Genomic DNA, 19,885 nt, shown 5'->3' with positions numbered 1-19,885 from the left:
GGGGCTGAAAAAGGATGCCGGGAAACTGGATGTGAGTTTACAACTTATGCTGCCCTTTTTTTCTCTCTACAGAGAGAAAATTTTCCAATATGTTATGAAAACTTGTTTTTGGTATTGTGCATGTCTATGCCTTTGGCACAGGTCCATTTTAAAAAGTGTAGTGTGATGGTTTTAGTATAGAATACAAAGAATTCTTGAAGTCTGACCTACAGTGGTGGAGGAGGCCTCTACGTTGTTCCTGGAGGCTGTTTTGATGGGAGACATGAGGCAATAGGGAAGTGCTGGACATTTTTATTTATAAGATTCCTTTTTTTGTAGGCAGTTAATGTTCTTATGCCGTCCCTTGCACCCTCTGTGGGTCTGTGCTGTCAGCAGTACGTGCTGTACAGCTGTGAGACGCAGCCCGTCCCTACAGGGGGTTACAGCCCTGTTAACTGGATCTGTATTTAGTGGCAGTTGTGAGTGCAAAACCCTCGCACAGCTCTGAGCAGGGCAGCAGTAGCTGAACATGTAAGCCTCTGTCGTCATTGCTGCATAGGGATTTTTAAGGAAAACCTGCTTCCATAATTTTTTAAGCTGTATTTCTCTAAGTTCTCTACTGTTTTGTAAAGCACAGATCCTGATGGATTTGCAAATATAACCATTTGCTTCTTCATATGTGTAATACATAACACAAATATGTTTCCTCTGTGCAAAGCTATAATAATCAAAGGGCAGTATTTGAGGCTGTTTCCTATAACGGATGAGGAGGAGATAGTTGAAGTGGTTGTGCTATGACCTTGAATGGCAAAGTGCTGACACAACAGTGTAGGGCCAGTCCCCACAGGTATGTTTGCAGTATGCTGGGTAAGTTTAGATATAATCTTGTATTTTTACCCTAATAGTGAATTGTTTCAGTGACGCAAACCGGATTCAGACAGCGCAAGTGGTGCGCTCCACAGAACAGAGCAGAACAGGCTCTAAGTTCTGGCATTTGCTTAGTGTGTTTCACGTTACACTGTAAAATTAAATGGATTTCTTTTATTGATAGTTCCCACAGGCATTATTATAGTGAAAGGTCTTTCTTCAGGTAAGGTGTTAATGGCATCATGGTAGGATTTGTTTGTCTCCTTTGTCAGCTCATATTATAATATCAAGAGATACTGTGGTTTCTACATTAAAGTGTTTAAAGCAAGTCTGCATGCTTTTTATAAAAGAAAACCCAACAGGAAATTACAGGCCTGGTGCCAGAATTGCAGGTCAAAATCCTGTAATCTGTGCTCTGAAAGAATTCAAGATAGAAGGCCATGATGGGCCCTTTTGGCCTTGAAATCTCTGAATCTACTGTGTATAATGAATGCAGTTTATTCTATTTACATCAATTCTGGCTGTCCAGCCTTTATGTAGTTGGAATATGTAATTTGGAAGATAAAATCCACTTCATGTACTGCAGATGAGTAGTGGAACTGCTAAGTAGCTTCCCTGCAGTGACTTCAATTTCAACCTGTAAACTAGAATAAAGTTTGTGTTTAGAACTAATAAAAGTGACTGGCATTTGGAAAAAACCAGAACATTTCTGTCTATGTTCCAATTTGGTGCATGAAGGTTTTTTTTTAATTGCATGGAAAATGAAAATAATAGAACAAAATTTGCTTGACGAATTCAGCATCAGGAAAATGTTTAATAAAGATGATAAAAATGAATAAATGTAAACAAATTTAAGATCTCTCATTTTGCAAGGTATTTAATAGTCTTCCAAAGCAAAATATTTAAGTTTGAAAACATGGATGTTCTGCCAAAGGCACAGTTACACCAAAACAAATTTCATTCCTGTTAATATTTATGCATCAGCCCTTCTTGCATGCCCTGTAATACATCCTTGGTGATGGAGTAGAGGAGAAAAAGGAAGAATGTTTCTGTTCAGGGTTTCCTCATGACACAATGATGCTTATTCTGGATCCAATTATTTTAATAATTATAGATTTTGAGCACTGGGTATATATTTTTCACCTTTTATCCTCTAGCTTATTCAATCCTTCCAGTTATTTGCCTGGGGGTTTTTTTGAATGCAAAAATAAAACTTCTTAGAATAATTTCTAAGTTTCTAAAGCAGTTATTGAGCAAGTATAGACGTACTAATGAAGTTAGCATTTCAATGAAAAAATGACACTTTTACTTAAGGAAAACCAGAAACTAATAAAATCAATAACAATGTTAATCTGAAAGGGCAGCATAATTCAAATGGAAAATAAAAGGTGAATTGCTTGAATTATCTGATCTGAAGGAGTTAAGCACTGTAGTTCCCTGGAATAATGAGTAGGATAAATTTGGAACCATAATTTAAGTATTTATTCTTTGAAACTAATGTATGACTAAAGTGTGGAGAAAAGTTCTATTATTTCACTTGCACATCGCACCTGGAGCAGATCTGTGCTCCTCCTTTTGTGGGTAACATACGGTCAAATCACCACTAGATGTTCATGCTGCTAAAGAACAGTTGTTGGCTTGCCAAGAGTGCCCTTGTGCAACCTTTTCTTGATTTTCTTCTTGTTGTAATATTGCCATTCAGCTACATTTTATTTTAAAGTAATTGCATAGATGGGCTGCACAAAATGTCCCTAGCTGTTGCCTTTGTAATTTTGAAAGAAGCAAAGTAAAGCACATGAAGATAATGTTAAGATAGAAACTTAATTGCTTGTGTCTCTTTCGCTTTAGAACTAAGACTTCATCTCTGAGCCAAATAAAATCTGTTGGCTAGTGCTCCAAAATACAATCAGAATCCTTTCCAGGACAGTATGAGGGGCTTTAGTTGATCTGTTTCTATCAGAAGGGTTGTTTGTATGACTTCAAGTTTACATCTGAGTTTTCTGTTTGCATCCTGAGGATGAGACTGTTCCCTAGGTCATTTAATCCTCCAGACCCTCTTCCTGCTCTTACGGAGCTTGCACTGAGTGTGCCATGTGGGACAGAACCTGCTGGATCAGGATAAGCACAGTCCTGGTGTTCCTGCACAGTAAGTGGCACTGCCTGTCTAATTCCCCGTGTTTCACCAGACCAGTGGAATTACATGTACAGACTAGACAATGATATCCAAAATAAATTAATGCCAAAGGAAATTCTGCCAGTGTTTTCAAACGTTGGTGCCAAGTCTGTGTTTTCATATCTGTGTTGATTAGAGACCTACACACTCACCATTTAATTTTCAAATTATCTAGCATGGGTATTTCCCAAGAACTCCACTAGTATGGTAGGTAATGAACACATATGAAAACAAGACCTCTTAAGTGCTTTAATTTCATAAGGTAAATTTAGATACACAGGATTCAATACTTCTGGGCAAAAAATTTAATGGCACATGTGACTTTTGAGTGTCTAATTTCTATTCAAAATCCAGATGACTGATCAGTAGAAATAATTTAATATAGACTGGTATTTTAGGTTCATAAAAAGATACAAATAAAAACACAAAACAGTGCCTTGATGTGGTTTATGTATTACTGGTTGCATGGTAATTCTCAAGAGGTAATCATCTTCATTTAATCAACATGTTTTTCTTGTAAATCGGAATGAGACACCTGCTATTTTGGAAAGAGCAGGTTAAATAAGTAAGTGTGAATAGAAAACTGCCTACCTTTGTTTATTTTCATAATAACTTAGAATATTTTGTTTATCCTTTGGTAGTATAAAATATAAAATCCAAGTCCTGTCAATCGTGTTTCTGTGACATTTAGCTACACCTGCTAAATTGTGGGTCCACTGCACTGTGAAGCAAAACTCTCATTAACTCCAGTACAGTCAGGATTTTAACAAAAATGTCTAAATTCTAGCAAAGCTGTTGGATTCAGTGCAATGAAATTGAAGCACATGGTAAATACCTTGCTGAAAAGGGCTGAAAGTAAATGGACTAGTGGCTTACTGAATTTTTTGTACCTACTGCCATAATGACGAATATTTATTACAACAAGAAGCATTTCTATTGCACACAGATACTTTAAGTTATTATTCAGCATCATATTTTTAAATTTAATTTCGTTTTGAGTGGCAGCAAATTGATAGCTGCGAAATATGTCTTACTGTTATCTATAAGTCAGATTTTCAGAGTAAATTTAAACTATATATCTAAGATCACAAACTTTTACCTTTTGCTACTCAATAGTTAGCAGATACTCTCAGACCTACGCACAAAGTAATAAATAATAAAGAGGATTGGTTTTCACAGATAATCAGCAATCCTTTCTACTGCATATTCCACATCTCAAATGGTGTACATTATCAACATCCAGTTGATGATGACATAACTGTTTCTGGAGGTAGAGGCTCAGACTTTGACCTGTGGAGATACCTTGTTCACTCCTAGCCAAAATAGCAGCTGTGTTGGCAAGTGTTTAAACAGAGTGGCAGTGTCTTTGTGGCACTGGAGGGCGCTTGCATCCACATATGCAGAGCGTCAAGGAAGAGACCGTGTGTACATAAAGGAACCATCTCTATTTGAGTTACTAATATTTTTTCATATTAGTAAATAAATCCAAAGCATTTTTTGTCTTTTGAGTAATTTCCTGGTTTTGATGAGGACTGAAGATTCAGTACCATTTGTGAATGGGGATGCACTCTGTGGTCTACTAGTCATGGGAAAGGCAGTAGAGAGCCATTCAGATTAGGCTGCACAGAATTAAATATTTTCCTGGTCGTTGAATATTATGGCATACTCCAAATAATCAAAATTATTTTCAGTCTTAGATTATTCTCTCCCTGTACAGACTATGGGCCAAGGTTCAAGACAGTCAATCCATTCATTACAGAGGAGAGTTTGCTTTTGTAATGGCTAATGAGGTAATTTTTTTGTGTGTGTGATGCAGTCTTACAATAGCAGTGCCAGCCGTGGTAAATTTGGTGATTGTTGTTTTCATTACGGTAGAAAGCTTATTCTGAAGAAGTGAGTAGTCATTAAAAATTAAGGAAAATGGAGCACTGAATGGGAATGTTATTTGCCTCTGTCATACTCTGAAAATTGGTATTTAATGGGATTGATATGCATATTTTCTTTTGGGACATAATACGTTGTCCTCTGATTTCATTGACTGTAGTTGGAGAGTTAGGATACATTTATAGAAGGTGGTCCCATCCTGACTGAAACATATGATAAGATCTGGGTAAAACTAATTTGATAGTATACATTTATTTATTTCACCTTTCAAGTGCCTGTGAATATTTATTTTCCACAAAACAATCTGCAAGTTTTTTCAGTAGCAAATAATCTGACCCCAGACTATCCTTGCTCTCACTTGGGCTTTAGATGTTACGTTGCATAATCACGTGCTCTGTATCCTCTATTTTGATTATAATTTCTTCAAGATGAAGTTCACTAGAGCCTGTACTGGATTTAGCACAATTCCCATGTACTACAGAAATTAGCTGGAAAGTGGTAAATAATAAGCATCAACATTGTCAGTGTAAACCCAGAAATCCCATGCCATGACCTCGTTTGCCTTTGACGTGCTCTGCTGGAAGTGCCAGATTCTCAAGAGCTACATTACACAGCTTGTGGAAGGACTGCCCTGAGGCCACTTCGGTGTAGTACTTGCAGTCTTTTCACTGCAAGCCCACAGCCTGAGCCTGATGGTAGGCATTGAGCCATCAGCTCTGGCTGAACCAGCTTGCTGAGACACCTTCATGTGGACAAAAAGGGGCAAGCAAACTGCAGCCCTACGGCTGCTCCAGAGACTGCTCTTTTACTGTGATACATACATAGCCATTGAATTTTAATTTTCTCACTTGTTGGGCTTGTCTATGAAATGCCAGTTGGACCACAGCAGTAGGAACGGTGGTGGGCTCTCAGGAGTGTTTGAAAAGCACAGGAAGCTCACATTTCTCTTGCAGGTTGAAATACCCAGGGTTTTTTGAGAATTGTAATTATGTAAGTGTAGAGAAGCATATAAATCTTCCTTCCTTGAAATCACTGTATCTTATCTAAGTGTAGCCTTGCCAATTCAGTAATCTGTGTGAAATCCAGCCTGGGCCACGCTGCCCACTCCAGAGCAGAGCTGTCCGTGCCCTGTCTGGCTTGTCGTCTTGACAGTCTCAGCAGAAAGGTCAACTCCCGAGGCCGTCAGAGAAGCGCTGCTCTATTGAGATACTTTATTATCTCTTTGGGGAAGAGGCTGGGGTAGGATGTGTGATCGAGACTGATAATTTGTTCCCTAATTTTCTCAGTAGTCCAGGGACATGTACATTATTTGGGCAACAGCTGGCTGAGTCCATTGCTAAGCTGGCTCAGTAATGGTCCTTGGTGCAATGCAAAAAAGCAACCAGAGATTATTTTTTTTTATTCCTAACCAAAAATGTTTCCATGTAGTTGGGAAAGCTGAGCAGTTTGGGGGGAAATTTAGGAAAAGGTGGAATGTTCTGGGCTGGCAAAATTACATCTACAACAATGTGTGATGTTTTACCATCACTGCGCAATGGGGAGTGAGAAAACCAAAGTGCTGGTATAACTTTCCCTACTCTTCTTCTTTAAATTTTTTAGCACCTTAAGTACAGTACGTCTTCTAATGTGAAGTCCCTATATATATATTTATTTTTTTTTTTACAGAGAGGACAGCTAGGTAAAAGTGTAGTTACCAGAAGGTACCCAGGAGTAATAATCTGGTGGACGTTACTAGAGCTGCATGGCACATGAGCGGTGATATAGCCTATTAGTAAGGCTCTCTGTCTGCTATGAATACTGCCCCTTCCCCTCCTCTTTCTCTTCGTGCTGATTTACTGTTAATTGCATTTCAAACAAATTGGAATGGACTAATAGACTCAAGTCTATTATCCTAGCTTTTAACACCATGAAATCATGTTTAGTGCTTTGCTCTAGGGGGGGAAATTAATATCCCTAACATTTCCTCCTAGTAATGACAGAAATACAGATGGAGATTTCTGCATTAAAAAAAGTGGAATGGGGAAAGTGTGAGGAGGAATGGCAGAAATAGTAAAATCTTCTGCTTTAGTCCATCAACTGATTGCTCTTTGGGTTAGAGAACTGCCTCTCGTTTATGCTAGTACACACTTAGATCTTCGCATTTTCATTTATTTTTATTCACTTGCTTTGTAGTGCTTTGTCCAGTTGTGTTCTAAAAGTGAAGGAGACTTACTACTTCTGATAGGAGAGTAATTATGGCATAACTCCTATTTTCTTTCAACTTTTTGTAATTGTTAGACAAGACAGCTTCTTCAATGATTAAGTTATCATCTTGCTGTCACATGGTGTATTGACCATTTCAGAAAGCTGTAGCTCAGCTGGAGCTGTGTCGTTCTGAGTCTTCTCTTTAAACGGAGAAAATGAGACAGACCATGCTGGGGCAGCCTCAATTTGGGAAGTCTGAGTGAGCAGATCTATGTAGAGGTTCTATGCTCACTCCCAAGCAGAGTTCCAGGGGAGTAGAAGAGAACCGCAGGAAAATTTCTCCATCCAGGAAGAGTGGAGAAGAAATAGCTCCAGCAAGCTATTTCTGCTGTCTGCCGTGGATGGCAGGACCAAAGCCCTCAAGGGGTTGCAGTTTAAGTTACCAGGGAAAAACTTGGAAATTTCTAAATTAGAACAGCATTGTGTTATCATGGTAGTACATAAAAAAGGAATGTGTCTTTCAAAACCTGGGTGTGATGGTTTAGTTTTGCTGTGAAAACTAAGCTGACAGCACACCTGGATTCCACAGCGTGTGTGGACAGAGCCCCAATGCAATCACTGGAACTTTATCCAGCTACGTTCTCTGTGATTACATGCATTTCAATCTATGTAGCTATATCTCTGTTGTCTTTATGAAGTAATTCAGCTCCTTCCCTCGTGTTTACATCTTTTCAACATGTACAGAAGTGACTTGCTTGGGCAGCAGACAGTCATGTTCTTCCAGCTGAGCTTGTCACAGGCATCACTACCTGTGGCTGATGGTCACTGTCCACCTTACTGTCTCCCACAGCTTTGCAGTGAATATTTCCTCACCTGCTTCAGTTCAAACTCAGGAAGGCTTGGTTTAACTGCACTGTATATTTCACTATTGTATTTTTTTTCTTGTAAATCAACCCCCCAGTGGATTTGTTAATATTCAAGAGCTGTCTACTTCCTCTGTCCAGTCTGAAGTGCTGGCATGGGGATATCAGCAGTTGTAATAATGACGCACGATCCTGTGCAATTGCCAGATAGGGATGAAACCTGCGTTTTTATAAATGAATAGTGACTGTTGAGAAGCGTTGAAGATTTTCATACACTGATACACTAAAGTAATCGGGACCGCTGAAAATCGGCATGAGTTGAGCATGATATCCAACAACGAGATTAGAAAGAGAGGAAGATACATTGATTATGGATGGAGATTTGAATTTTCCAGGCCTATCCAGTGTGCCTGGTCACTTTATTCTGGAATTGAAGAAAGTAGGATGCCTGCACTCACAATTTGTGCCAGTTACCCCTTTCTGCACAAATATACAAAATGCAATAAACATAATTAAAAAAAAATATCCGGGTTGTTCTTGATTAGGCTGATCAATCCATAAATATCAGCATAACAGTCGAGATCTGCTCTCTCAGGCTCTATCTTCACATTAATATAGCTCTGTGTAATAACTGAGAAATCTACCTCCTCAGCAGAACAAATTTGCTTGTGTCTGGCGGGATGCATCTCTGACTGTGCTGCTTCCATTTCTGTAGCTACTCTGCCATAAGATCTCCACCTGGTTTTTGGTTAGTTGTGTTGGGCATAGGAGGGAAAGGGAAGTAGAAAAACTGTAGAAGTCAGAAAGTACAGGAATTACCTGTGTCTACAACTTTGCAAGCTGTTTTGAACAGGGAATCTTCTATATAATGAAGGATTATCTGGAAGAGTCACAGTTTTACATTGCAGTGTGCAATGCAATTCTGCAACTAGTGCAGAATAAATGTTTCCTTGAAAGCACTACTAAGAAGAGCCTAAACTTTTAGAAAAGCAGTGGAAATCTTGCTCAGCTGACACGTGACTTATCTGGCATATTGAAATTTGGTCTGTATCTGTAATATCTTTGTAAATGACTTTTATTTAATCAGCAAACACTTAATTAGACAAAGATTTGTCTAGCACCTCCTGTTCATTAAATCAGAAAGCATTCTCTATTTTAATTAGCATGACATTTTCTATAATCAATTTAATGAAATGCCATCTGCAGGTCTAATAATACTGTGTACAGCAGAGGCTGATTGACATATGTGTTGACAGCAAGGTATCAACCTTCTTTTACGTTTGTTTTTTAAAAAAAAAAGTAAAATATAAGGAAAAGGAGGACTCTGACTTACTAATGCTGCTGTTTGTGGGGCAAAGCAGAATTTTATTTAAACAACCCCAAACTTAGTAAATATTTTCAATGGGGAAACAAGCATTTACAGTCTTCAGGTTAACACTGTCAATAATTTCAGAAGACTGCCCTGAGGCCTCCTATTTCTAGATATTGTGGAGCAGATTTTCAGCATTGCTTGGATGTCTCTCCTTTTTCCTTCGCTTTTTAGATGCTAGTTACGCTCTCAAGACTGTTCGATAGATTGCCTTAATATCTGGTGGTTTCTAACTGCCTGAGTACTGCTGCTGCTGTATCACCAGCAAATTCCTTGCACCCTGCCCTCGAACAGGAGCCCCAGGGCTCATCAGCTGGGCCACCTCCGGCTGAGCGAAAGGCACGCTCTGGTAGAGGGATGGGAGGATGTATGTGTTCCTCTTGCTATGGTACTCACTGGAGAGGGAAAAGCCCCAGATTTGGGTCCCTGTTCTGTATTATCATGAGAACAGAGAAAACAAAGTGGACAAAAGCCCATCAGATTTCTGTAACGCTCATCATTTGTAAGCGACGGGAGGTTAGGATGTGAATACTTAAAGAATGTTAGTGTCTAGTATTTCTGGACTTCTTTAGGCAACTAGGCTAGGCTAAGATTTACAGTGCCATGTACAAATTAGCCAGCAATTAGCTGTCTATGCTCTGTGTACCTTCTTTATAAATCAGTTTTTTCTTCAAACTATTCAATATCAGTATTAGTAAATTCTAAACGGTATTGAGCCAGGTCCTAGCAAGTTGGATTTGGCTTGTCTCCATTGAAATTGATGGATCCACACAAGTTTATCTCAGGAGTTACCATGAAATAAACCTTATTGTCAACAAATAATCCAAATCTTAACAAATATTCTACCAAAGTACTTTTGTTTGCCAAACAAAATTTACATTAACAGTACTGTGAATTTAGTAGGATTTTTTTTTCCCCAAAGGAGTACTATTGATTCTGTTAATCCTTGTCGCTATTAGCATCTGCAGAGATTATTCAATTTAATCTTAGTGAACATGGTGGCCATGTTGATTTACAAGCTAGGCAGCTTTTAGTTTTATAATAAGCTTGGATTGCTATGATGATTGTTAAAGGCTAGAGGAAAAACACAATGTCTATTCACAGGTTAAAATTCACAGCTTAAAAACTCTATAAATAGAATAGAATAATATTCAATAAAATAAACCCACTGGTAGCAACACAACTCTTGCATGACTAAGATGAAGCATGCACAGAATTTTGGGGGCTCAGATTGAGGAATCTCCTAACTCCTGTGGCTTTAGTGAGCCTAAACTGCCTCTTTAAGTTTTCATGAATTCTCAGAGTCCATGAAGGGCAAGGTTCCTGCTTTTATGCTTTATCAGGGAAACCTCACCCGTTCCTGAAGCTGTTGGATCTTTCCAAGTAGAACGCTGATGACTCTTAGTACTTACTTGACTGGTCATGTCTCATGTCTCTATTGTTCTGTGATCTCTTGTAATATATACCAGATTTAGAGACCTATAGAAATAGCAAAACATTTCACATCACCCTTGTTCATTACACATAGGACATGACTAGTTTTCTCTTGACTCTTACAGCTGAAATAGGCGGTTAATAAGTGTGTCAACAGTTTAAGGCACACAGGGAGTCTCTTGGAGTGACTCCGTGGGAGAAAAAATTAATTATGTGATAAGCAGCTTGGAGGTTTTTTGTGTCACGTACAGGTCTGAATATGCAGATACCCCCAACAAAAGAAGAAAACCTCCAAGTACTAAAAAGTTGGATCAATACTGAGGTGAAAGTGAATAGGGCACTGGATTAAAAATCAAGAGACTTAAGTTCCTCAGTGTGCTATTGATGGGCTGTGTGACCTGCAGCAAATCACTTCAGCTCTTTGTGTATCTCTATCTATTACCTTTTATATTGTCTATTCTAATTCTTTGGAGCAGGAAACTGATGATGTGTAATAAAGTTTCTAACACAACAGACTTGTGCATCTGTAAACAAGGAAAATGTTGATTTCTGAGGAAATAGTTGCCCTACTTAATATTAATTGTATCCTTGTGAAGTAAGGTGCAATGGCTCTCTGTAAGTAAATCTTTTTTTTCAAGTTGGTGAAAGAACAATTAATATTCATTTGGGAACACTAGTGAATGAGAATAAAGAAACAGCTCAGTGGACTAACGTTGTACAACAGTTGTTTGAAATAATTAGATGATTTATTTGGCAAAGGAATTGCAGTCTAGATACCACTTCTCATAGCATCGCTTACAAGTACAGTAATTTTGAGTGAAGATAATACTGGCTTTAAACAATAGCAAGTTTTTAAGTGTTTGGGATGTGGAAGTTTAGTCACAATTTAGGTTTGCTTCAAAGTATGTAGTAACTTGCCTTTTCAACCCAGTCTGTGTAATTTAAGTTACAGGATGAGTTGCTTAATTTCAGTGACATGTGAAATCAGAGTTTATAGTCATCAGATAAACCAACATTCACTGTCCTGCTTTCAGAAAGCTAAATCGTTAAAGGCCATATAGACCCTGGGCCAAATTCTTACACTAGCAGAATTCAGGGCTTGATTTTCAGTGATGGTGATGTAATTAAGGATGGGAGTTAGTCCATTTTTTCCCCCAAATTATACATAATTCTTCATTAGAACTTAAAAGGGCCTGAATTTTTTAGATAATGTAACCATGTATGATGCCATGTGAAGCTAGTTGGAACACTGAGTGCTGCAAATGAATTCTATAGCATTTAGGACATGGCAGAGTGTTGTCAATTCAATAAATGAGGGCAAATTCAATAAATGAGGGTAAAGAAGTTACTGCAGAATTGTTGGGGTTAAGCTGCTTGTCACATACAAAAAGTTTTCATCGATTTCTTTGCATTTTATGATACTTTGCCTGTACTTTGACATTCCCTGGAACAATATATATCTTAGGCCAGGCACAGTATAGAGCTGCATCTCCTGCCAACAACACATATCCTGATCTTGAGCAGAACCTTCACCAGTGTTGAATCTAAACCAGGAACAATAGTCTTAGTGAAATTATTTATATGAAATGCTGCTTTCATTTTAAAAACACCTGAGATTATGATGATGCCATATTTACGTAATAGTTGCATCACTGAGGGTTATATTTATGATTGATATATACATCCAAACTATGATTTAAATTGTATGGATTAATCATTTCAGCTGAACATGTGTTCCACCTTCTTTGCTAGAGATAAAGCACATGATGAAAAGATTTACTTCTAAAAACATATAATAGCCTAAGAATTTGGACTCTTAGCCTCATAATGATAAATTATTGTAGGTTCTACAGCTAATATAGTTCTGTGAGAGATTGTAATATTTATGTTGCTGACTCAGGTGAAGTTATCATGCTGTGATAATCACAGAATAATTTTGGTTTTAGAGTTTGTTTTCATGTAACATTTTATTTGATGTTGCGTTCTTTGTGGAAGCCAAATAAGTTGTAGAGAACCTGTTCAGCAGCAGGTTTGCTTTACAGAGCTGTATGTCCACTATGCAGCCTCCCTCAGAGTCATCTTTAGAAATAAGCTCAAAATCAACACGGAATAAATTCTTCCCAAAGATAGTTACCTACAGTAACAGGTGAACCTACCGTACCTTTTTCTGTCTATTATCAGAGTGACTGCTGAATCACCAAGTTTGTTACCTTATTCAGACAGACATTAAGTTTGTCTTCTAATAAACCCAATGAATTTAATTAAACTATTGTCATGGTTTAACCCCAGCCAGCAGCTAAGCACCACGCAGCCGCTCACTCACTTCCCACCGACCCAGTGGGATGGGGGAGAGAATGGGAAAAAAAAAAAAAGGTAAAACTTGTGGGTTGAGATAAGAACGGTTTAATGGAACAGAAAGGGAGAAAATAATAATGATAATAATAATAAAATGACAGTAATAATAAAAGGGTGGGAATATACGAAATAATGATGCACAATGCAATTGCTCACCACTCGCTGACCAATGCCCAGTTAGTTCCTGAGCAGTGATCGCCCCCTCCCGGGCCAACTCCCCCCAGTTTATATACTGGGCATGACGTCACATGGTATGGAATAGCCTTTGGCTGGTTTGGGTCACTGTGTCCCCTCCCACCTTCTTGTGCCCCTCCAGCCTTCTTGCTGGCTGGGCATGAGAAGCTGAAAAATCTTGACTTAGTCTAAACACTACTTAGCAACAACTAAAAACATCAGTGTGTTATCAACATTATTCTCATACTAAATCCAAAACACAACATTATACCGGCTACTAGAAAGAAAATTAACTCTATCCCAGCTAAAACCAGGACAACTAGACACTGTAGTTCTGATGAAAAACTTTAAATATGCAAGACAGAGAACAAGAAAGATATTTATGGCACTCTTTGTTCTACCCCCTGCAACTGAGCAATCAATTTGGTAAGCCGTACCAGAACCATCTCAGCAGGTGTACTAAACCACCTGCTGCAGGGTAAGGCAGGGCAGGGAAGAAAGAGCCGTAGTCCATTTTGTCCACCTGGGAAATATTTGTCTTCTGAGATTTGTGGAATTTGCATGCTGTGCCTTTGAGCATCATAGCAGGCATACACCCCAACTGATTCTCTAAATGAGGCTGCAGCACTAACCAACCCCAGTATCCCATCTGCAGCTGAGATCAATATTTGATCATTTGTAGGAAAGTGGAGTACAAGGCACAATTAGAACACAAATTATGCATCAGAAGGAAAAATAAATATCCCTTGATCCCACAGGGAGTCACCTAAAAAAACCCAAGCTTTGAGATTTTTATTAAAATTGTCTTAGCACAGAGCTACAGACATGAGTTATATTGTGCAGACAGTCCTGTATTCCCAAAGATTCATTGCAGAAGGGGATGAGAAAATCAATAGAGGGAGTTAAATCCACAGATTCCAGGCCAGAAGAGATCGCAACAAACTCAATCCAAACTCAACCCTTTATATTTTTACCCACATTCAGACTAAACTAATTCTTGACTTAAAGATCTAAAGCATATCATTAAGAAAAACTGTCCAAGGGTGCTGATTCTGTCATCTCCTTTGCAGACCTCTTCCATACATCCCAACCTCCATACCTGTCCTCAACTTTTCCCTAACTATGTATATATGACCTAAGATGTCTTTGAACTTTCTCTTTGTTAACCTGAATAATTTTAGCCATTCCAACCTTGCATTTTTATGTTTTCTGATCCAGAGTTATACTGGCAATTTCTTAGCATTCCTCTTTACTCATTTCCCATTCTCACAGCGTGCCTTCCAGGAATTGGACATTTTACAGTAGTGTCAATCTGACGAGTGGAGTGAGCACAGGCAAGTTCACCCTAGGACTTTTACTTGTGATCCCCTTATGCTGAAGAATTGCATAAAGTCTTTTTGCCATGGTATTGCATTGAGAACACCTAGTACAGTATTTATCTGTATAAGCCCATAAGCTTTTCTTTCCATCACTGCTCTTCAATTCCAGTCTCCCATCAACAATAATGATCAGTTAACCAGGTGAGACAGATCACTTGGTAGGAGTACCCTGTCTTCCTCCTTTATTTTTCTTAGTGATACTATTTTTAATCCTCCTGGTGCGTTTCCCGTTAATTCTGTATAATATAAGGTTTGGAATCATGATGCCATAAAATAAATCAAATACCTTGAAGGAAACCCAATATACAGTTTCAGCATAGTTGCCTCTATCAAACATAACCCTGTCAAACTTTGTTTAACATCTATGTTCCGTAAAATACTATCAGATATTAATTATATTGCTAGCCGGTATTTTGTAGGAAGAACCTGGATTTATTGTGCCACTATTTTATTTGGGACTGATGTCAGGAAAACTTATGTACAGACCCTTGGTTGTCTGCCTTCACCTTTTAGTAGCACAGAATAAACTTAGCAGTCATCCAATGCTCTGGAGTTTCCAGAGTTTTCAGAAATTTGAGAACTATTACAAGTAGGAAATTTCCAATGAGTTGTTTTAAAGACTGTTTTGTGTACATCATCCAGGGCTGGTGACTTGATAACACATGTTCCTTATAGAGGCTTCCTCACATTCTCCTTTGCTCAAGACAGAATGCTTTCTAATTTAGTGATGTTCTTGAATAATGTGGCTCTTCAGTGCTGCTATTTGTGACTAGCCAAGAGGTTTTTACATGATACTACTCTTTGTTTTAAATTAAATGAGAATTTCTTTGAAATAGGAACTGTACTTCTCTGAAGAGCTTTGTGAAGTGTCAGGGATCCCTGAACTTCTTTGTGGTGAAGACACTGAGATACTAAACAAAATGAATCAATCAGTTGTGTAAATGGACAATGTTAAGGAATAGGTATTATTTTCTTTTGTAGACTTTTTGACTTTAGTTAACAAAAATTTCAAAACAAATGTATGTTTATGGCTCTTATTTACATTAGAACTATCAATGAAAAAAATCATCATTATGTTGTGTGACCGTCAACTGTCACATTATCCAGCCTGACAAGCTATTGATTGGAATGAGACATCCTTATAAATTAATATGTTTACTTTTGAAGACTGTATTTATGCTCAGCGCTATTTGGTATTTTGATACAATCTTTTATCTGAGAATCTCTATGCATTTTGCAAGCGTTCATTTAATTTATGCACTTCAGGAGTTAACTCCTGAATCCAATATAGAGATGAAAGCCCAAGTTCAGTCAGAGGTATAATTACTGTCCAGTAAATTCTGCCTTTTGAAGAGGTCTGACTCTCAGTTTTCCATTCTGATCATTTAAAAAAATTTTCTTCTAACTTGAGAACAAAGGCTTTAATTTATGTCATTCACAGTATTTGCTATTCCAGATGCTGTTTCACGCCACGTATGTGACTTGCAAGAAGAGCCCTAGGACTGCGTATTTTACTTGTGGTCCTGTTAGCAATTTTAAGGGAAAGTTCTTTGTTTGGGTGAAATGTTCTTGGTAGGATTAGTTAATGAGGCGTGATGCTATAAATCCTGTTGGCCAAATGTACGTGGCCTGTAGAAAAGTAGATAACTGAGAAGGAGTTACATTCTGGTACTGTTGTTTGGATTTGGGTAGCATATTAGGCTCACCTATGGACCAAACGTGCATTGTTCAGAGCATTGCTCAAGCAGGGGTATGAACGTGGCTAGTTGTTGACAGCTGTTCAGTGTCTCTGGGTTATATGTGCCATTTCTCACGTTATGGTTCACTCATAATTGGGGACAGCTCTTTGGCCAGACAACTTTATTTTTTCTATAATACTGCTTAGCACCGTGGTGCAATATCATTGGGGATTTTCAGTGCTAGGGTACCTAAAAGAATACATGCAAAAAACCCTAAAAGAAGTTGCAAAAGTTTAATGTTCTGTAGTAGCCAGTAACCTGAAACCAAAATAATTTTCTACAAAGTGTTACTTTTTTAAATTCAAAATTAATATTGAAATCTTTTTCTTTATAAGAAGTTGCTATTAATTCCACACTTCACAATCTAATTTTCCTTCCTAAACAACAGCTCTGATAATACTCACCTAAACTCCATCAATCTCACCTCACTTCCCAGCCATGATCCTGAAATAGCTTTGTAAGCTCTTCAAATGAGGCTTCATTAATTTTACAGAACATACCAGAGGACATTCACTAGTGCTGTATATCCAGAGTTTCTGTGGAGTCAATTAAAATACAGCTACATTTTTCTGAATAAGTGAAGCATATTTTTTATGATGGCATAACCTTTTTCTCCAGTCATGTTTACTTCCCAATTCATAAAATTTGGGGATCTGTAATGAATTTCTCAGACATTACTGAGGATTACTAAAGTTCTCTTGTGTTTTCTTTAGGCTTAATTTAGAACTTTTCTTATGCTTTCTACATTTTTATAAAGAAATAGTTTCATTTGATTAAATATAAATCTCTTACATGGATTTTAAATAACATGAAAGAATCAGCACTCAAGCTATTGAATCTCTTATTAGAAATAGTGGGAAATTTGAAATGAATCTTTTTTTTTTAAATCAAAGCTTGTGTAGTTATTGTGTATTTCTTGCTAATTTTGCAGGTATTGGTACAAACAGATACAAAGCCTTATAAATCAAGTAAGTGGTAGAAGGAAAAAATTGCAACAGTTCATTCCACAGTGTTGTAAATCTTCAAATGGACATATTTAGCTTTAACCCTCCTTGCTGACATTCAGCTTGTGTGACAGTCTGGTGTTCTGTGGCGCAGCACTAATCATACAGGACGTGGACAGTCTTAAAGATATAGTACATATCATTGTCAGATGAGTTACCAGAGATACAGAATAGTACAGAAGTTTTGTTAGAATCACTTCTGAGGAGATATATGAATATGGTGTCCAACAAAAGCTTTTTTCTTTGCAAAACTTTACTTTGGTATATGGCCCTTTTCATAGTGAATGTGGCTGGACCTTAAAGTGTCAGAGTGACAGTGATACCTAGGTGAGAGCAGTTTTACATTCGAGATGTCACTTAGTTCACAGCAATTCCATTGTATATGTTTCTGCCACAGAAAATATTTCCATTTAAATGAAATAGTATTTCTGAAGTGAACATGCTATAGGGCATAAACTGGTATTTTTGAAGCTCATGAGGCAAATCAACAAAACTAGATATTATGAGTGCAATTGCTCTCTCAATCTTGTTTGCGTATTGTAATAAAGATATTCTAATGACTTTAATACTCTGTTTTCCTCTACAGATGTTGTATTAAATACTCAATGTGTTTGCTAACTGTTAATGCCTTTGTTGTTGCAGATACAGCAGTGGTATATAAAAATAGGAATGGACATGTTGTTGAACTGAATGTAGAAACAAATACAACTACATTATTGTTGGAAAATACAACTTTTGTAAGTAATACATATTATTTACTTATTTCTTAGTGGAAGTCTGCTAACATTTTTTCCTGCAATAGGAGTGAGAGATTTCTGGCTGAAGTTATTTGTTGTTTTAGTCAACCTATGTGTAAATAACCAAGATGTTGGAGGATAATGTTGTTGGCTGTAGTCCATGCTTTGTTCAGGCCATTTGAAGGATCATGCCTGGCATATGTGCTGGTGAATCTGCCTGATGTCTATTATAAGAAGAGATTTCATAAAATGGGGGAATGCTACTCAAAACGTTGAGAGCTTTTTACTATTAGATAAGGGGAAAAGTGTTCAAAAATCATATGAGGGTTTTCCTTTAAGCAATTAAATATGCAAAGAAAAATGTATTTCCTGCTCCTGTTAATCTCTGGTTTACTTGTTCCTCTGTGCTTTAATGGCAAACTAGATGATTGGGGATTATTCCTCTTGACCAGTAAATAGTATATACATGAGTGGTTTGCATATGTTTCTGACTAGCAGTAATTGCTAAGAAATGCTTTAATGCCTTAGTCTGCATTTTCTTTTGCTTTGCTTGGTGCTGTTATTCTCAGTGATACTACTTATGTCCTACCCTGTAGTTCTTGTTTATCAGGGTTTTGCAGCATAAACGCATGGTTTGTCAATCTTTCCTCATAAATACTCCATACAGACCACTGGCTGTTATTGTTAATCCCTGTATTTTTAATTTGGTAAAATCTTTTGCACCTGCAGACCCAAAAGGATGACTTATTTTCATCAGCCGTCTTTGGCAAAGGCTGATTTTATTCCTGGTCTATTCCTGGCCTTTGCTGATACAGATTGCTCCTTTCAAAGCATAAAGCCCCTGGTGACCTTTTCTTCTAACTCCTCGAACTAGAAAGAGGAGAGTAGAAGTTCAGGGAAAAGAACTTTACACTGCCTTCCTAGGTCAATGTAAGGATGAAGGAGGAGGGAGGAGAGAATCCTGTTTTAATGGCATGTGTGTGAGGCTCCCTTTCTGTAAGCTGCACCCTTCCATATGCTGGGATGTACCTGAGGGTACCTCTTAGCCCCAGAAAGGCTGGCAGACACAATTAAATGTGGTTGAAAAGGTGAACTTCTGTAAAGTACAAGCTACAAAGTATTGCAGAAGCATTTTCCCTCTTACCTGTGTACATGTGCACGAGTGCTTGCCTCGCTAAGTAGAGGATTAACTGTGTCAGGCCTATGTATTGCCTTTAGCGTATAACTTGAATGCAAGCAGCTGCTTGGGCATCCCTGGCTATAAAACTTGACTTTAATGACAGGACTTGAGTTCCCTCACAGATGAATTCATACACTTTTGGCTGCAAGTATTTGGCTCATCTCGTCAAGTGTAATGCCAGCCTGACAAGCTATTCAGGCCATTATGCTAAACCAGTCTTGCCAAGTAATGATGGATCAGTATGGACAGGCTGCTTCGCACTGTGAGCGTTGCCTCTTTTCACAGAGTTGCTCTTCTCTAGGCTTTTTATGGAACTGATTTATCCTTAAGTCACACAGACTGAGAGAGCTCTAGACACTAGATATCTACTCTTAATTAGAAAAGTGGGAAAGTGATTGAAAATGGATAATATTCAAGCAACCATTTAACAATTATGTATGGAACAGAGACAAATAAAAACATAAGTGTGTTTTTTCCTGCAAAGCTCCTCTCTGTACACAGCCAAAAGCTAAGAGTGTTAGAGGTAAATAAAGTGAATTCCAGCAATGATTATTCATATAGAAG

General features: G+C 37.8%; 1 protein-coding gene across 1 annotated transcript in view; it reads left to right on the top strand.

The window, feature by feature from the left end:
* Positions 1-19,885, top strand: part of DPP10 (dipeptidyl peptidase like 10) — a 295,187-nt gene that overhangs the window by 123,143 nt on the left and 152,159 nt on the right. Inside the window, exon 4 of the mRNA XM_075029375.1 lies at positions 18,047-18,141. Coding sequence (XP_074885476.1) covers positions 18,047-18,141 — 95 coding nt within the window. The remainder of the gene's footprint in view (positions 1-18,046; positions 18,142-19,885) is intronic.

This window comes from Buteo buteo, chromosome 5, assembly GCF_964188355.1.
Source record: "Buteo buteo chromosome 5, bButBut1.hap1.1, whole genome shotgun sequence".
NCBI lineage: Eukaryota > Metazoa > Chordata > Aves > Accipitriformes > Accipitridae > Buteo > Buteo buteo.
This window is presented reverse-complemented; position numbering and strand designations above follow the sequence as displayed.